The 15,154-nt window shown below is 42.4% G+C and overlaps 1 protein-coding gene across 6 annotated transcripts in view; it reads right to left on the reverse strand.

The window, feature by feature from the left end:
• The window catches only part of CSNK1G3 (casein kinase 1 gamma 3), a 122,421-nt gene that overhangs the window by 28,615 nt on the left and 78,652 nt on the right, over positions 1–15,154 (reverse strand). For all 6 annotated transcript variants that reach the window (XM_073676805.1, XM_073676797.1, XM_073676781.1 and 3 more), the window contains 2 exons: positions 12,542–12,690; positions 9,733–9,967 (listed from right to left, as the gene is read on the reverse strand). In XM_073676805.1, the coding sequence (XP_073532906.1) occupies positions 9,733–9,967; positions 12,542–12,690 (384 nt within the window). The remainder of the gene's footprint in view (positions 1–9,732; positions 9,968–12,541; positions 12,691–15,154) is intronic.

A 15,154-nucleotide genomic window follows, 5' to 3' on the forward strand; every position in this document is an offset into this window, starting at 1 on the left:
TAGAGCGGCGCTCAGTTGCTGCTATGCTGGGGAGAGTCATCATTAAGCGCAGACCGGAGGCGAGCTCACCAGCAGGTATACGGAGTTCCCGCGCTGTCAGCCATCGTTCTCCGCTCGCTCAAGCACAGCCCTGTCAGGAGAGCGGGCACCTTATAGGGGTGACAGCTTCCTGTGGTGTGGATCAGAAGCGGAAGAGCCATTTTAAACTCCACTGGCAAGAATCTTCCTTCATACCACCAGTCAATTAGGGGGACGCCAGTTACCTATATACACAGTACTGCGGGGGTACAGTTTGCCCTTCCCCTTAAGAGCAAAGACCCCATCTGTTCTCCACATGGAAATAGCCAGGGACACCTCCAGAATATGGAAGTAAACTTCCCTCCTTTTAATCAAGTAGTCAGCTAGCTAAATTGCAAAAACCCTTTTATTGAAGAAGATGGCTAAAAGAAAAAAAAGATGAGGAGTATCGTACTTTTCAGCAGGAATGGACAGAAGAATTCGCCTTTGTGGAGAGAGCAGGTTCTGCCGTGTGTCTAATATGCAATGATAAAATTGCATCGATAAAATGGTCAAATATAAAAGCGGTACTTCGACACACGCCATACTACATTTGCATCGAAATATCCTGCGGGGGACAGCAGGAAGAAAACATGTCAAGAGCTACTGTGCAGAGTGCAAGCTAGTCAGCAGCAACTCCGTGTTTGGACCCAACAAGGTGACTGGAATTCGGCTAGCTTTGCTGGTGCTTTAGCAATTGTAAGAAAGGGAAAGCCATTCACAAATGGAGAGTATGCCAAAACATTCATGCTTGATGTTGCCAATGAGCTGTTTGACGACTTTTCGGATAAAGACAAGATAATCAAACGAATAAAAGACATGCCTCTGTCAGCAAGAACTGTTCACGATCGTACCATCATGATGGCAAATCAAATTGAGGCAAAACAAGTGAAAGACATAAAAGCAGCACCATTCTTTTCTCTCGCTTTGGATGAGTCAACAGAAGTAAGCCATTAATCCCAGTTCAGCGTGATTGCAAGGTATGCTGCCGGTGACACTATGTGAGGAAAGTCTTGCTGTTTTTCCTATGAAAGGGACAACAAGAGGGGAGGATTTATTCAAGTCTTTCACTGAGCTCGCTAAAGAAAAAAAATCTACCAATGGATAAACTTATTTCGGTGTGTACTGATGGTGCTCCGTGCATGGTGGGGAAATACGGAGGATTCGTAGCGCTTCTTCGCGAACATGAAAAGAGACCTATCTTAAGTTTTCACTGCATCCTACATCAGGAGGCGCTTTGTGCTCAGATGTGTGGCGAGCAGGTTGGTGAGATGATGTCGCTGGTCATTCAGGGGGCCAACTTTATTGTTGCCCGAGCTTTAAATGATCGCCAGTTTAAAACACTGGTGGATGAAGTTGGGAATAATTATCCTGGTCCGCTTCAGCACAGCAATGTGCATTGGTTGTCAAGAGGGAAGGTGCTCAGCTGTTTCGCGGCTTGTCTGAGCGAAATCCGGACTTTTCTTGAAATGAAAAACGTCGAGCATCCTGAATTAGCTAACATTGAGTGGCTCCTGAAGTTCTACTATCTCGTGGACATGACTGAACATCTGAACCAGCTCAATGTGAAAATGTAAGGCGTTGGAAATACAGTCTTATCCCTTCAGCAAGCAGTGTTTGCATTTGAAAACAAGCTAGAACTCTTCATAGCAGACATTGAAACAGGTCGTTTACTACACTTTGAAAAACTGGGAGAGTTTAAAGATTCATGCACAGCAAGTGACCCTGCTCAACATCTTGATCTTCAGCAGCTAGCAGGCTTCATATCTAATCTCCTGCAGTCATTCAAAGCATGCTTTAGAGAATTTCCTGAGCGCACTCGTCTTTTTAAGTTCATCACCCATCCACACGAGTGTGCAGTGGACAGCGCTGACCTGAGTTACACCCCCAGCGTCTCCGTCAGATTTTGAGCTACAAGCTGGTGTCCTGAAGGCCTCGGACATGTGGATGAATAAGTTCAAGTCACTGAATGAAGATTTGGAAAGACTTGCACGACAGCAAGCAGAGTTGGCGAGCAAACACAAGTGGTGAGAAATTAAAAAACTTCAACCCGCGGACCAGCTGATTGTCAAAACTTGGAAAGCACTTCCCATCACATACCACACACTGCAGAGTGTGAGTATTGCTGTACTGACAATGTTTGGCTCTATGTACGCATGTGAGCAGTCTTTCTCACATCTAAAGAACATTAAGACCAACCTACAATCACGTTTAACGGATGGAAGTCTCAACGCCTGCATGAAGCTCAACCTCACCACGTATCAACCAGACTACAAAGCCATCAGCAAAACCATGCAGCACCAGAAGTCACATTAATGTTAATAAGTACTTTATTCATCATTGGTTAGCAACAGCACAACAACGTTATTAAAAAGAATTCAGAGACTTATTGTACTTTAAAAGTGTTGGTCTTACAAGTAAATGTGTGCATTTTATGTATTTAATTTTAAAAATATTGTATGGCTCTCACGGAATTACATTTTAAAATATGTAGCATTCATGGCTCTCAGCCAAAAAGGTTCCCGATCACTGCTTTAGATCGTTCACCCGGCAGCCATCTCATCCGACTGCCCTGTGCTCTCTATGGGAAAGCCATAGTCAGACATCTTTGGCCTTGGCTTATTTCTCAGAGAAGAAAAGGATCATCTTTCCAAAATTGGTCTAATAGTCATTGACCAGCTATGGTTGACCTGTCATGGTGGCTCAGCGCTGGGTTCTTGGGTGCAAAGTCTAGTAAGGACACCATCTCCATGGCACGTGTATGACATCCCTTAGGGTGCTCGTTTCCTCCCACATACATAAAAGCCAAATTTAATCTACAATGTAAGCCCCAACTGATGAGCAATGCCAACCTTTGTCCAGCGCTGTGGAATATAAAATATGGCATGAATGCCCCCTGTCACCAGACCACAGATAACACAATCAGCACGAACGCTCAACATTCTTCAGTGGGAGACAATACAATAGCATTTCTGTGCAAGGGGGGACAGAAATTTCAAGTATTGACACTTCTGAACAGGCGGGGAGAAATGCCTCAGGCTATTTTTATCACACTGCTCACGGCCATGTTACCCAGTGACACAGGAGATGGCGTTTTCATGGCCCGGTAATATTACACAGTCACCTGAAATGTCCTGTTTACACTACACAGCGTCAAATCCCCCAAACTAAATGACAGACATTCAGATTATCTGCCAGAAGGTGGCAGCAGTAAGCTACTCAGATTCCAGAATATGGTCAGAATCGGCTTTTCTTCCCTTTCTGCAAGTTCCCATACTCTGTAATGTGACTGGTCAGTAAGAGCCGGTGAAATGGCTGCAGCTTAGTATTTCCAAGCATGCTGAGCAATCCAGGATTTCCAGCTTCATTAATGAACAGATGTAAATCATAGAAACAGGAAAATAGAGAGACCAGACAGATCAATGCCATCTTTCCCACTCGCAAACTGGAGATCTACTTAAGCTGTACACATTTATTTTTATGTCCGGCCCGGAGATTCTTCAATTTCTTTATTGACTTCCGGTGCCAGGATCGCTGCCAACACTAGGAGATGCCACAGCTAGATCCAGGTTTTGTAACTTCGGGCCTGGCTTATATTTCATACAGATGACCTACAAAGATTCAGAATCAAGTTTTAGTGCAAAGAAGAGTCACATTTTTCCTATTTGAGGAAAATTCTGAAGAATCATCCAACAAGCTCTACAGATCTTACAGGATTTTGGGGGAGTGGGGGTTTTTTTTTTTGTTGTTTTTTTATATTCCTCTAAACATTTGACCTGTGGAGGTAGGATGATCCTTGTGGTGCACTCACTGTTCTAGTATGACAAGCACTCATCCAGCAGTCTATTCTGGAAGATGGAAGAGCAGCCATCACGAAGTTTTAGGCACCTGTTATTCAGGTTTGACTCACATTTGTCTCCATTCTAGGTTTTTTTTTCCCCCATGACAGACTGCAATTAGGAGCACAGTGGGGGTCTCCAGGTCCAGGCTCACTTGGGAGGGGAGTGATTGTAAGTCCACTGTTGAGCACCAGAAGCCCTCCCTACGGGTATGTTCACGTTTGTTTTTTCAGTCTGTGTGCTGTGGGGAGGGGGAAAACGTACCGCACACAGAACAAGAAGCAAAAGAAGTAACAAATGGAGTGAGAAGCTCAGTTTAGACTCCGTTTGGCTAATTACATCAGGGACACATTTGAGATCCATGAGCTGGGAGTAGAAGGTGGTTTAAGCCCAGCATTATGCCACTCATCCTGACAGTCACACCACCAGGCAGGACTGGTGTTCTCACCATAGGATCAAGTCTCAGCAGTGGTCACTTTTCAGCTATTTATGGTATAGTCTATACATCTGCTGTAAGTGTCGGTGATGGGAAAAACCTTTAAAACACGAAACGCTAGAACATTATATGTGCATTCTGGAAGAAACTGTTGTATAACACATTGGCCTTGGGAATGTTACTTTTGAGCTGGCTGATCGCATCCCTCACATAGGAGATACTTTTAGTTCTTGATTTCTGACCATCAGAATACAAAGACTTTAGAGCTTTTGCTTTCTCACAGTAAACCGATCAAATAAAGAGGGGGTCATCTGCAGAACAGCGACCTTATGTTTCAGAAGAAGGAGATCGCCTACATTAGTGCCTAACAGCCACTAAGGGAGGCCTGACCTGAAAATCCAGTCAAACTGGTCACCAATTTATTTTTTCTTGGCTGGGGAAATATTCTCAAAATGCATTCAGCACGTTTGTTCAGTCATAACATACTCGACCGATCCAAGGGGTAGGCCATCAATATCTGATGGGTGCCCGACTCCCCCAAGAACTAACTGTAATTTGCTCCTGGCACAGCTGATCGGTGGGGGTGGTGTTGAACCTCCACCAATATGAAGTTGATTTACTACAGAATGAATAGGTCATCAATGTGTTGATATCGGAAAACCCATAAAAAGTGTCCTATTGGATGTAATATTGGCTGCAGAGCTGAATAAAATGCATTTTTTATTTTTTATTTCACTTCTCCACTGCAGAGATATTGGCAATTAAAAAGCATTTGTCAAGTTTTGGAGTTAACACAAGTTATCAGAGCTTAAACCAGGTTCCTCAGTGTGAGATCTATAGCTCTTACCTTCTGGTATTGGCTCTTACATGATTAGAAAGCACAGATAACTAACACCTTTCAGATAAGGTCCAGGTGGGGGAGGGACAGTACAGCTGAATTTATCCGTGTGACAGTACAAACCCTTTTATTAGCTCTCCTCCTCTCCTAGCACTGTCACCTCTGCTGAGCTGCCCCTAGACCCATACTGCCTGTCCGGAGATGTGTCCGTATCACAATTATTGTCTGTTGTGCTCAACTTGTCATTGCTCATGATAGCTCACACAGGAGTAGTCCAGACCGGTTACTCCTATGTGAGATGTAAGATGCGAGATGTAACAATCTCACTGTAGAGCGATGACAAGTTGCTTCAGCACAGTAGACATAAGTGTGATTACATCTATACCACTGAGAAACCTGAGCTAAAATATGGTGGGGGCGTGTTCATTCTCTAGCGTGTTGCTGCTTGCTTATGGATTGGTCAGCATCATACAGGGGGAATAAGTACTCTCTCACTTTTGTAAGGTCCAATGCGGGAGTTAACCCATTTAACTCATTAAGTGCTAAATACTTTGATTGCAAATATCTCTGCAACAGAGGTGAAAAAAAACTACGCGGTTTATTCCACATAGTGTCCAGTTAAACAGGAAAAATTTGGCGATTGGTCTTTTATAAATAGCAATATCACGATGGGGTGACAAAGCGCTCAGATGTCGCAGTCACAAATTGACCACTACATCTAAGTAGGTAAATGGTTCTGATAAAAAACATCTCCGATCCCAGCTATTGCAGCAGAAGGTGGCTGTATATATTACAGCTAGTTTACACTACTTAGGCTATGTGCCCACGATGCAGAAATGAAGCAGAAAATTTCTGCAGCATTTCTGCATCTCCCTGGCAGAAAAAACGCATGCAGATTGTGCATGCGTTTTTCCTGCAGAATACATGCGGATCCACATGCGTTTCCGCATGCAGATTGACAAGCGCTTTCCAGGCGATAGCATCACTTGGAAAGTGCTTGACAACTAGGTCACACTATATAAATCCATGCAAACAGCATTGATTTATACAGTGTGAACCGTAAAAATTAAAACAAATAAAGCTATACTCGCCCCCGAGGCCCCGGCGTGGCTGCAGCGCTCGTTCCTGTCTGGTTCCTGGATGCCGGCATATCGCGAGACAGAGCGGTGAAGGGCCTGCGGTCACATGACTGACGTCACCGCAGGTCCTCAAGCGATGCCGGCATTCAGAGAAAAGCCTTCGGAAAGGTGAGTATAAACTTTATTTGTTATTTTATTCTTTTTTTACAGGTACAATGGTACCCAGGTCTGGATGAGAGTCTTCTCTCCTCCAGAACTGGGTACCATCCGCACATAGAGACACATAGAAGCCGCTTGTACAAATATACAGTCGCGGTTTCTATGCGTCTCAATGCAAGTCAATGGCGGGAGTTCCGCTGCGCTTCCGCAAAATTAAATGACATGCTGCGGATTTTTGTACGCAGCATAAACGCTGCGGAAAAATCCACAGCATGTGCATAGAACATGCGCAATCCCCTTGGGGACCATGGGGTGCGGATTACCTAGCGTTTCACCAGCGTTTATGCTGCGGAAATTCCGCAGCATAAACGCTTGAAAAACGCTACGTGGGCACCCAGCCTAAGAGAGTAAATTTAGCTTTAAGAGGAAACTGAAATAGAAACCAATTACTTTAGCAATTCTTTACTGTCTTGCAACTATAATAGCAGCCCGTCTGCACCTTTTTCCTCCTTATCGGCAAGTAATGATGTCTCAGACCATCAGCATACATGAACCATTCACAGACCTGGAGCATGCCAGAATTGGGGATGGAAAAATGACCAAGAGTTATTCAGGTAAATTTGCTTTATTTTTAAAGGGGTGGTCAGATAATTAAAATGTCTATTCTAAATATCTATTTTTACACCCTGATACATTTTTGTAATTAGCTTTATGATAATTTATCCTACACTTCTCCCTATTCTGCAAATTCCTAAATGTGTGCTGATTAGTGATGAGCGAGTATGTTCTGTTAACCCTTTTGCCGAATATGCTCGGCCGAGCTCCGAGTATTTACAGCTGCTCGGTGATATGTTTGAATCATTCCCTTGTGCAAGATTTGCGACTGTTTGACAGCTTTATTACATGTGAGGAATGCCTATTTCTTACACATTCCTCACATGTATTAAAGCTGTCAAACAGTTGCAAATCATGTACACAGGAATGATTCAAACATAACACCGAGCAGCTGTAAATAATCGGTGCTCGCCCGAGCATACTTGGCAAAAGGGTTAACAGAACATACTCGCTCATCACTAGTGCTAATAGAAGCTGTGGTAGAGGTGAGCGCAGCACCAGTTTTCTGCTTTTGTTGCTGTCGCCTCTTAATGTGAAATATGATGTCAGGGGTTGGAGAAAAAAAACAAAAACACAACAGTGTGAGTGACATCAGTGCAGCCCCACAGCTTCGCAGTCCTAAAACGATTTGTCATGAAGGAGCAGAGATAGAAGAAGGGTGAGTGACCTCAGCACTGCCCTCTGATGACAATTCGTTTGAGAATGGTGATAGAAGCTGTGGGGCAGCGCTGGTCTCAATCGCACAGTTTTTTTTTGTTTTTTTTTTATCTCAACCCCTAACTACGTCTCGTTTCCCAGCAAGCGGCAGCTGTGGCCGATGCTGCACTCACCTCTCCCACAGCTTCCATCAGCACCAAGGAACCAGGACATCTTCACAAAAACCTATCGAAAGTAACTTCGCCACCCCTTGATGATGTCCAGTTTCAAACTCCTCTTAAATGTCCCAGGAAGTGATGTAAAAAAAATATATATCACATTTCGAGATTAGCTAGATAGGGAGAAGAGTAGTGTATATTATAATAAAGCAAATTTCAAGAGTGATTAGGGTGTAAAAATAGATATTTAGAAAGGACATTTTAGGCACTGGAGCACTTCTTTAAATCTCGTTAAAATAAAACCTCAAAAGCTCCTATAAAGTAACTATCCATAGTGTACAAAGTAAATAGATTGCGCCACAGAGCCCTCTGCAGTCTGCGAAGATGCCAATGTGATGTTCTTACATAAATATGATTGATCAGATAATTTTGATGACATTAGTGGCATTGTCTGCTGAAGCTGCACGCACATCAGTTGTGTGTGGCCAGTTTTGAGCAGGACACAAACACACTGCACCTGTCTAGTGCATGCTACTGACTAGATAAAACATCTAGCACAAGTGATTGACACAAACCTGACACCACCGGAAACTATAGGATCAGTTGTGTCAACAGCTGCCCTCTAGCGCAGTACAAGAATGCCAGATGGAAGAGGGACAAATATCCATGAAAGGGCCTTTGCTGAGACTCTTCTATTGGATGTTTTACACAGGTCGTGTTTATTAAAGGGATATTAACAATTTAGTAAGTTCTATTTTGCACAATCCCATGGACAAAATCTAGAGCGGAGTTAGGCTATGTGCCCACATAGCGGATTTGATGCAGAGCGTTTTTGCCGCTCTCTGGCAGAAAAAAAACGCATGCAGATTTACATGCGTTTTTTTCTGCCAGAAAGAAGCATTTTTTCAGCGTTTTTAGATGCGTTTTTTCAAGCACTTTTCCAAGCGATTTTGAGCATCACTTGGAAAAGTGCTTGACAAGTTGGTCACACAATATAAATCCAAGCAACTGGCATGGATTTATATTGTGTGACCAACTTAGAAGCTTTAAATGCTGCATCTAAAGTATTAAAAAAAAAACGAAGAATTAAAAAGTTAAAAATTAAAAAAAAATCTGTATACTCACCTCTCCGGTCTGCTCCCGGCAGCATCCACTCTCCTCGGCGTCCCGCGGTGTACTTGCAGGACCTGCGGTGACGTCATTTAGTCAGCTGATGGTCAAGCGACCATCACCTGACCGCTTGACCATCAGCTGACTAAATGACATCACCACAGGTCCTGCAAGTACACCGCGGGACGCCGAGGTGAGTGGACGCCGCCGGGAGCAGACCGGAGAGGTGAGTATACAGATTTTTTTTTATTTTTAACTTTATTTCTTTTTTTCACCGCGTGGTAGCTGGGATGAAGAGGAGTTGTAGTCCCCTCTTCATCCTGGGTACCACACGCACCGCGATTATGCCGCAAATTCGCAGCGAAATGCACATATACCAGCGGGCTTGCTGCGTTTCAATGTTCCTCAATGGCCGCGAATTTGCAGCGTAATCGCGGTAGAAATGGTCATGCTGCGTTTTGCAACGCAATGCGAATTGAGTGCGCTAATCAGCGCATCATGTGCACAGCACATAAGAATTCACATTGCTTTGCATTGCAGACGGTTTTACAAGCATTTTCGCGGCCGTAAAAAAAAGCTTTGTGGACACATGGCCTCAGAGTACGCACACCTTCGCTCTGCTTTATTCAAGGGGACACTCTGCAGTTCTCGAGGTGGCTGCAGTCAAACCCCAGCAATCTCCTAACGTATGGAAAGGTGATAACGTACAATCTAGAAAACAATCCTTTATACTTTAGACACCATTTGCTGTAACAGTGGAGACTCCGGCACCTGTCACACCTACCTTTTCCTAAATGCGTGTTTATACTCATGTATCTAGCTGTTCCTGTAAGGCTCTTGTGTTCTCTGTAGGGTATGTGCTTCTTTGTTTCTGGGTCTATGTACTCTTTTGCCAAGCCAAAATCTATTATGTGAATTATTTGCTGGTTCTTGTTTCCTGGACGACCTATCAAAAAATTCTCAGGCTTTACATCCCTATATATCAAGTTCTTGGAGTGGACATATTCCATGCGGGAAATCTGTAAGAAGTAAACGTACAAGCATTAATAATCTGAAGCAAATGGGTGAGAATATATTATTTATTACAGCTGTATGTTCACAATGGTCACAACATCGTTAAAGGGAACCGGTCATATTGAAAATGGCATCTGATCTACAGGGAGGACACTAGAGCAGGAGGAACAGTGTAGACTGATGTACATTTTTTGTGGGAAAAGTCTCTATATACATTGCATTTAATTCATTGACATCCCTGGTGCTTGGATGTATCGGAGTCCAGTGGGCGGTCCTATTCAGTGATGGACAGCCTTCCCTCTGTAATTGAGCATGTAGCGGCAGTTGTCAATCACCTACTGTGCGTATACGAGTGCAGTGGGCGGTCCCATTGGTGAATGACAGCTACCTCTATATCCACAATCATCCAAGACTGTCAATCACTGAATAGGACCGCCCACTGAACTCATATATACAAACACCAGGGATTTTAATTTATAAAGATATAAGCATTACTGAATCATTCCCAACAAGGCTATATATTATTTTGTTCAGCTTCTCTGTACAAAACTATCCAGATATCAGACTGCATGTACAACATGAGAGGTCCCCTTAAGTTGGGTTATCCACAAACATCACAACAATCATATGGCATTTGTCAATTTCATGAGTTTCTGCCTCAGGGACCCCCCACAAACAGTGGTGATCATCATATCCAAGCAGCAGTGTCCATAGAAATCAGCTCTCCACTCTGATTGGGAAGTTCTCCTCTAACATTAGAGCACCCAAAAACGTAACATGTGAAGGGAGCCATCAGAGCCAGCGTTTGCCTTTACACCTAGCAGCACAATGCATTTATGACAAACCTCCAATGCAGAAGCTTGTTCACAACATGTCTACATGAATGAATCAGGTTTCTCTTTTTAGATCGGCATTACCATTCCTTGGGTCAGGTCCAACAGAGCTTTACAGAGCAGCAGAGAAATACTGCAGAGTTCATGGAGTATGGAGGAAAATGTTTACATTAAGAGGGCGGCTCAGAAAATTCCTTTATAGCGGTTGTCTGAGAGCTGAAGACATTAAAGTAGGTTAAGGAAATGTAAGAGGGAAAAAAAATATTACTCCACCATGGATGCTATGGTGGTCCCCATCAGCCTTCGTTTACCTTCCTAGAGTAATGAAGGCCAAAGCAACATGTGACCACTGCAGCCAATCATTGGACCTACTGGTCATGCCAGCATGTGTCATATCTTTCCTTCAGAAAAATAACTGCAGAAACCTTGGGGGATTTAAAAAGACGTCGTCCACTACTTTATCATTGATGACCGTCTGTTCTCGGTGTTGGCTGCAACTGTTCAATTGCGGAGCTGCTCCGTCTCCTGATTGTGGCCGTGGCAGGGTATTGCACATCTGCCTCCTATTCAAAATCAATAGGAGGTGGATGTGCAGTACCCTGCAGCAGCCACTATGAGAAGACGCAGCAGCTGCGCAACTGAGCAGTTCCGGCAGGCAGCTGCCAACACCGGGAATTGCTGATCGGCGGGGTGTGACCAGTGTCGGCCCCAGAACGATCAGACACTGATGGCCGATCCGAAGGATAAGTCATCAATGCTAAAGTAGTTAAACTCTTTAATTCCAGCTCAAATGCATCCACACGTTCCCTCCTTTATGATAGGCAGCTGTGTCAGGTGATCTATTGTGTCTACCAGACCAGCACGCTCTCTACTGAGTAGACTGGTCAGTCTCTGACTATGTAATACAGCATAGCAACAAAATCTATAAGCTCCTTCCCCAACCAGCTCCACTCTCCTTATTTCTCTGAGTGTGTCCTCATATATAGAGTGCTGTTGAAGGTATCAGGAGTACAGCAAACAATAGTTAAATACAATGATTACCTGCTGACGTCCCCTCACTCACAGTCTATCTATGCAATCGTGGAGTGCAGAATTCAGACTCTTGTATTCCTACTCAATGCAACTTTACGCTGTTCTCCTGCATCCTGCTTGTGCGAGCTGACAAGGAGAAGCCCATCATAAGCAGGAAGCAGAGGAAATCAGCTGAATCTGCAGCACCTAAAATGCAGCAAGACTCTGCAGCATATATCAGAAGGCAGCTATTCTAGATCACTAATCTCTTAATTGCTGACCTCAGATAGTATTTTGACCAAATTAAGTGTGCAGCCTGTGGAGAGACTGTCACCCTTTTGCCTTTGAAGAGCCAAAGGAATCAAGGAACATTTGGAAAAACCATATCAAAAGGAAGGAGAATGAGCCGAGATAACAGACAAACAATCCATAAAATTCACATCAACTAAAACTGGCATACACAACATTCAAAAATGCCCCTACAGAATTCTTTATTAGGGTATGTTGCACTATATGGGCAGAACAATGCCAGTGATTCTCAAAGTTGTACTTTCAGAAAGGAAAAAATAAAAAAGCTATTTTGAAACAAGTTTAATCGTGTAGGCATAGTTACTGTGATGCGACATTAACGATACCACAAACAGCAGCAATTTTATGCACTGTAAATACTGATCGACAATGAACAATACATACAGTCACCAATGTAAAAAGGGAGAAAAAACAAACATTGCTTACCAGCTGTATGGCTATCATAAGGACTGTCTTCAGGGAAAACGTTCTGTCACACAAGTCAAATAAGTCTTCCAAACTTGGCCCCAGTAGTTCTAGCACCATGGCGTTATATTTACCGCAAGGACCAAAGTAATAAACCTGAGGTACACCATCTAATGGGGGAGAAAAAGAGAAATATTAATACAACTGCATAATCAACAGAATAGAAGAAACAAGTCTGCTAAAACAAGATTACTACATAGAGAAGAAATATTTATCTGCAAATTAATGGTGTTTCAGAATTAGAAATAAAGAAATTTCAAGGAAGACTCAACTTGATTCAATGCATCTACTACGCTACAGCGTTTGTCTAGTCTAAATATATAGCAGAAAACTGTAAAGGCGGTTATAAGTTCACATGCCCAGTAATCATCCAGCAGCAAACCATTGACAAAAAAAGTTGTGCAGACAACCTAGGTGTCTGGATAATAATGATTAAAAAAAAAAAAGTCAAATGAATCAGTTTTTTTTTTTTAACATGGAATCCTATGGAAAATGGATCCGTTAAAATGGTCATGTTTTATTCCACTGTAAACTGATCCAGAAAGCAAATAACAGATCCTTTCCAAATGGAAGAAAAAGGGATGGCTATTTAACGGATCTATTTTCCTCAGACCTCAATATTAAAGAAAAAAAAAAAGAAAAGATTTAGTCAAAATCAGCTTTTTTTTCTCTCCGCTTTTAAACAGGACAAAAAAGTTGTGTCCACACAATTTTTTTTTGTCAATGGATTGCTGCTGAATCTGTTCTAGCCAATGCTGGTCATGTTAGAAGAAGGAGCATTCGCCTGACTGCTACTTAACCACCCCTACAAAAGGAACACTGCAGATTACTCCCGAGTTCTCCATCAAGAAGACGCTGATAGATTTTTTTGGCAGCAGCTCATCTCCCATGAGAAAAGAATCGGCAGCTGAAATTAAACAGTGCACATCAGCTGTCAGGGGAGAGTCAGGAGACCCCCATACAGATGTGACTGCTGGTTCAGACAACTTTAGTCTAATGTGTATTGGGGCCTTTATAAAGTGCCCAGCAGATTAACCTGTGCAATTCAATAGAGGAAGCACATTTTCCTTTAGGTTTATTTTTTAATCAAATTCTCACATCTTTCAAGACCTGAACATGTAGCCACTTCATAGCAACATTCATCGTTTACTGCCAGCGGGTATAAGTGTACCCTGATTATGTGACGGGCGCACAGGTGAATGGCACAGTTCTCAGAGCTGTGCATGATAATAAGCCATGTACCATTGTGACCATTTTTACGAAGGTTTCTGTGGAGCGGCTACAAAAATTTCTTGGAAAAAAAAAAAACAGACCAAAAAAGTAAAATACAAAACTATTTGCCGGAACCACTCACCATTGTGTACGCTTCAGATGTTATAAAAGGACAAGTAGAAAATACATAGAGAAAAAGGTAATGCAAATAAGAGGGTGGTGTCCTCCAATACACATTTTCCACTCCATCACACAAGTACAAATGGCAGTAGGAAATGATCCAAAGGAGGTCGTTACCAATATCCAGATTATTTCTAGTGACAGAATAATTACACATTGCCACAAGACACGAACGGTTACAGCAAAATCACAGCTTGCAGAAATTGTTCAGATTCCATCTCTGCTCATACACACAAATCCAGCACAGGCTTAGCCATGTATTCATGAATACAGTTTAATATACCAGATTAAGCAGGATTAAGCATATGCAGTATGAGCAAAAAAGGATTTATCTATGACATATTTCCTAATAGAGTGAAGAATCACAATCCAATAGAAGCGGATCGGTACACGACCAGCTGTAAACGGCTTCTGATGCACATACAATGGGAGCCATCAGCAATGGAGGGGAATTAGTCCTTGGTCCAATTGTAGAACATTGTTTTTATTCGGTTATATTTTTGAAGAGGAAAAGAAAAAACACTATTTATCATCTATATATCATATCTATACACATACCTTTCACACAGTGTTCTAAATCTGGTTGTAGATAAGCTCAAGGTACAATGAGCATTCATAGCTCTCAAATTTATTTTTAACTCCATTTTGCAGATTACAAAATCACACCTTTTAAAAACTAAATGAAAAAAACAAAAACAAGAAACAAAGCAAACCAGGCTATGAATCAAACCTCTCATTGGGTTTGCTAAGGCCTTTATAAGAGGTAATTGTTGCAGTAATCTGACTTTACACATTGATAGATGATATATTGATAATAAATGTGGGTAATCCAGGGAACTGGAAAGGTGCTAACAAGGAGCAAATACTACATCATTTATATTTCAGGCTATGGCAGTTTCATAGCTATTGTAAGGAGTGAGTAGAAGGGAATGAATTATTAAAATCCAGCCTGTGGCATTTATGGAGCCAGAAACATCACAACTCATTCAAATGGAAAATAAGTAAACATTTAAAGAGAAATCAGTCACCAGGTTTATTCTTCCCAATCTGGCAACAGCCTAAAATTGGAACATTGGGACCCCAATTCAAGCAATGTGTTAAATACTGGGCTTCTTGCTGTAGTTTTCATAAAACCACTGTTTTCTATGGTGCAGCTTTGCTAGTCATCTCAAATGAGATGAA

Source organism: Phyllobates terribilis, unplaced genomic scaffold (genome assembly GCF_046119375.1).
Source record: "Phyllobates terribilis strain yellow unplaced genomic scaffold, ASM4611937v1 Scaffold_1__5_contigs__length_1240528914, whole genome shotgun sequence".
Classification (NCBI taxonomy): domain Eukaryota; kingdom Metazoa; phylum Chordata; class Amphibia; order Anura; family Dendrobatidae; genus Phyllobates; species Phyllobates terribilis.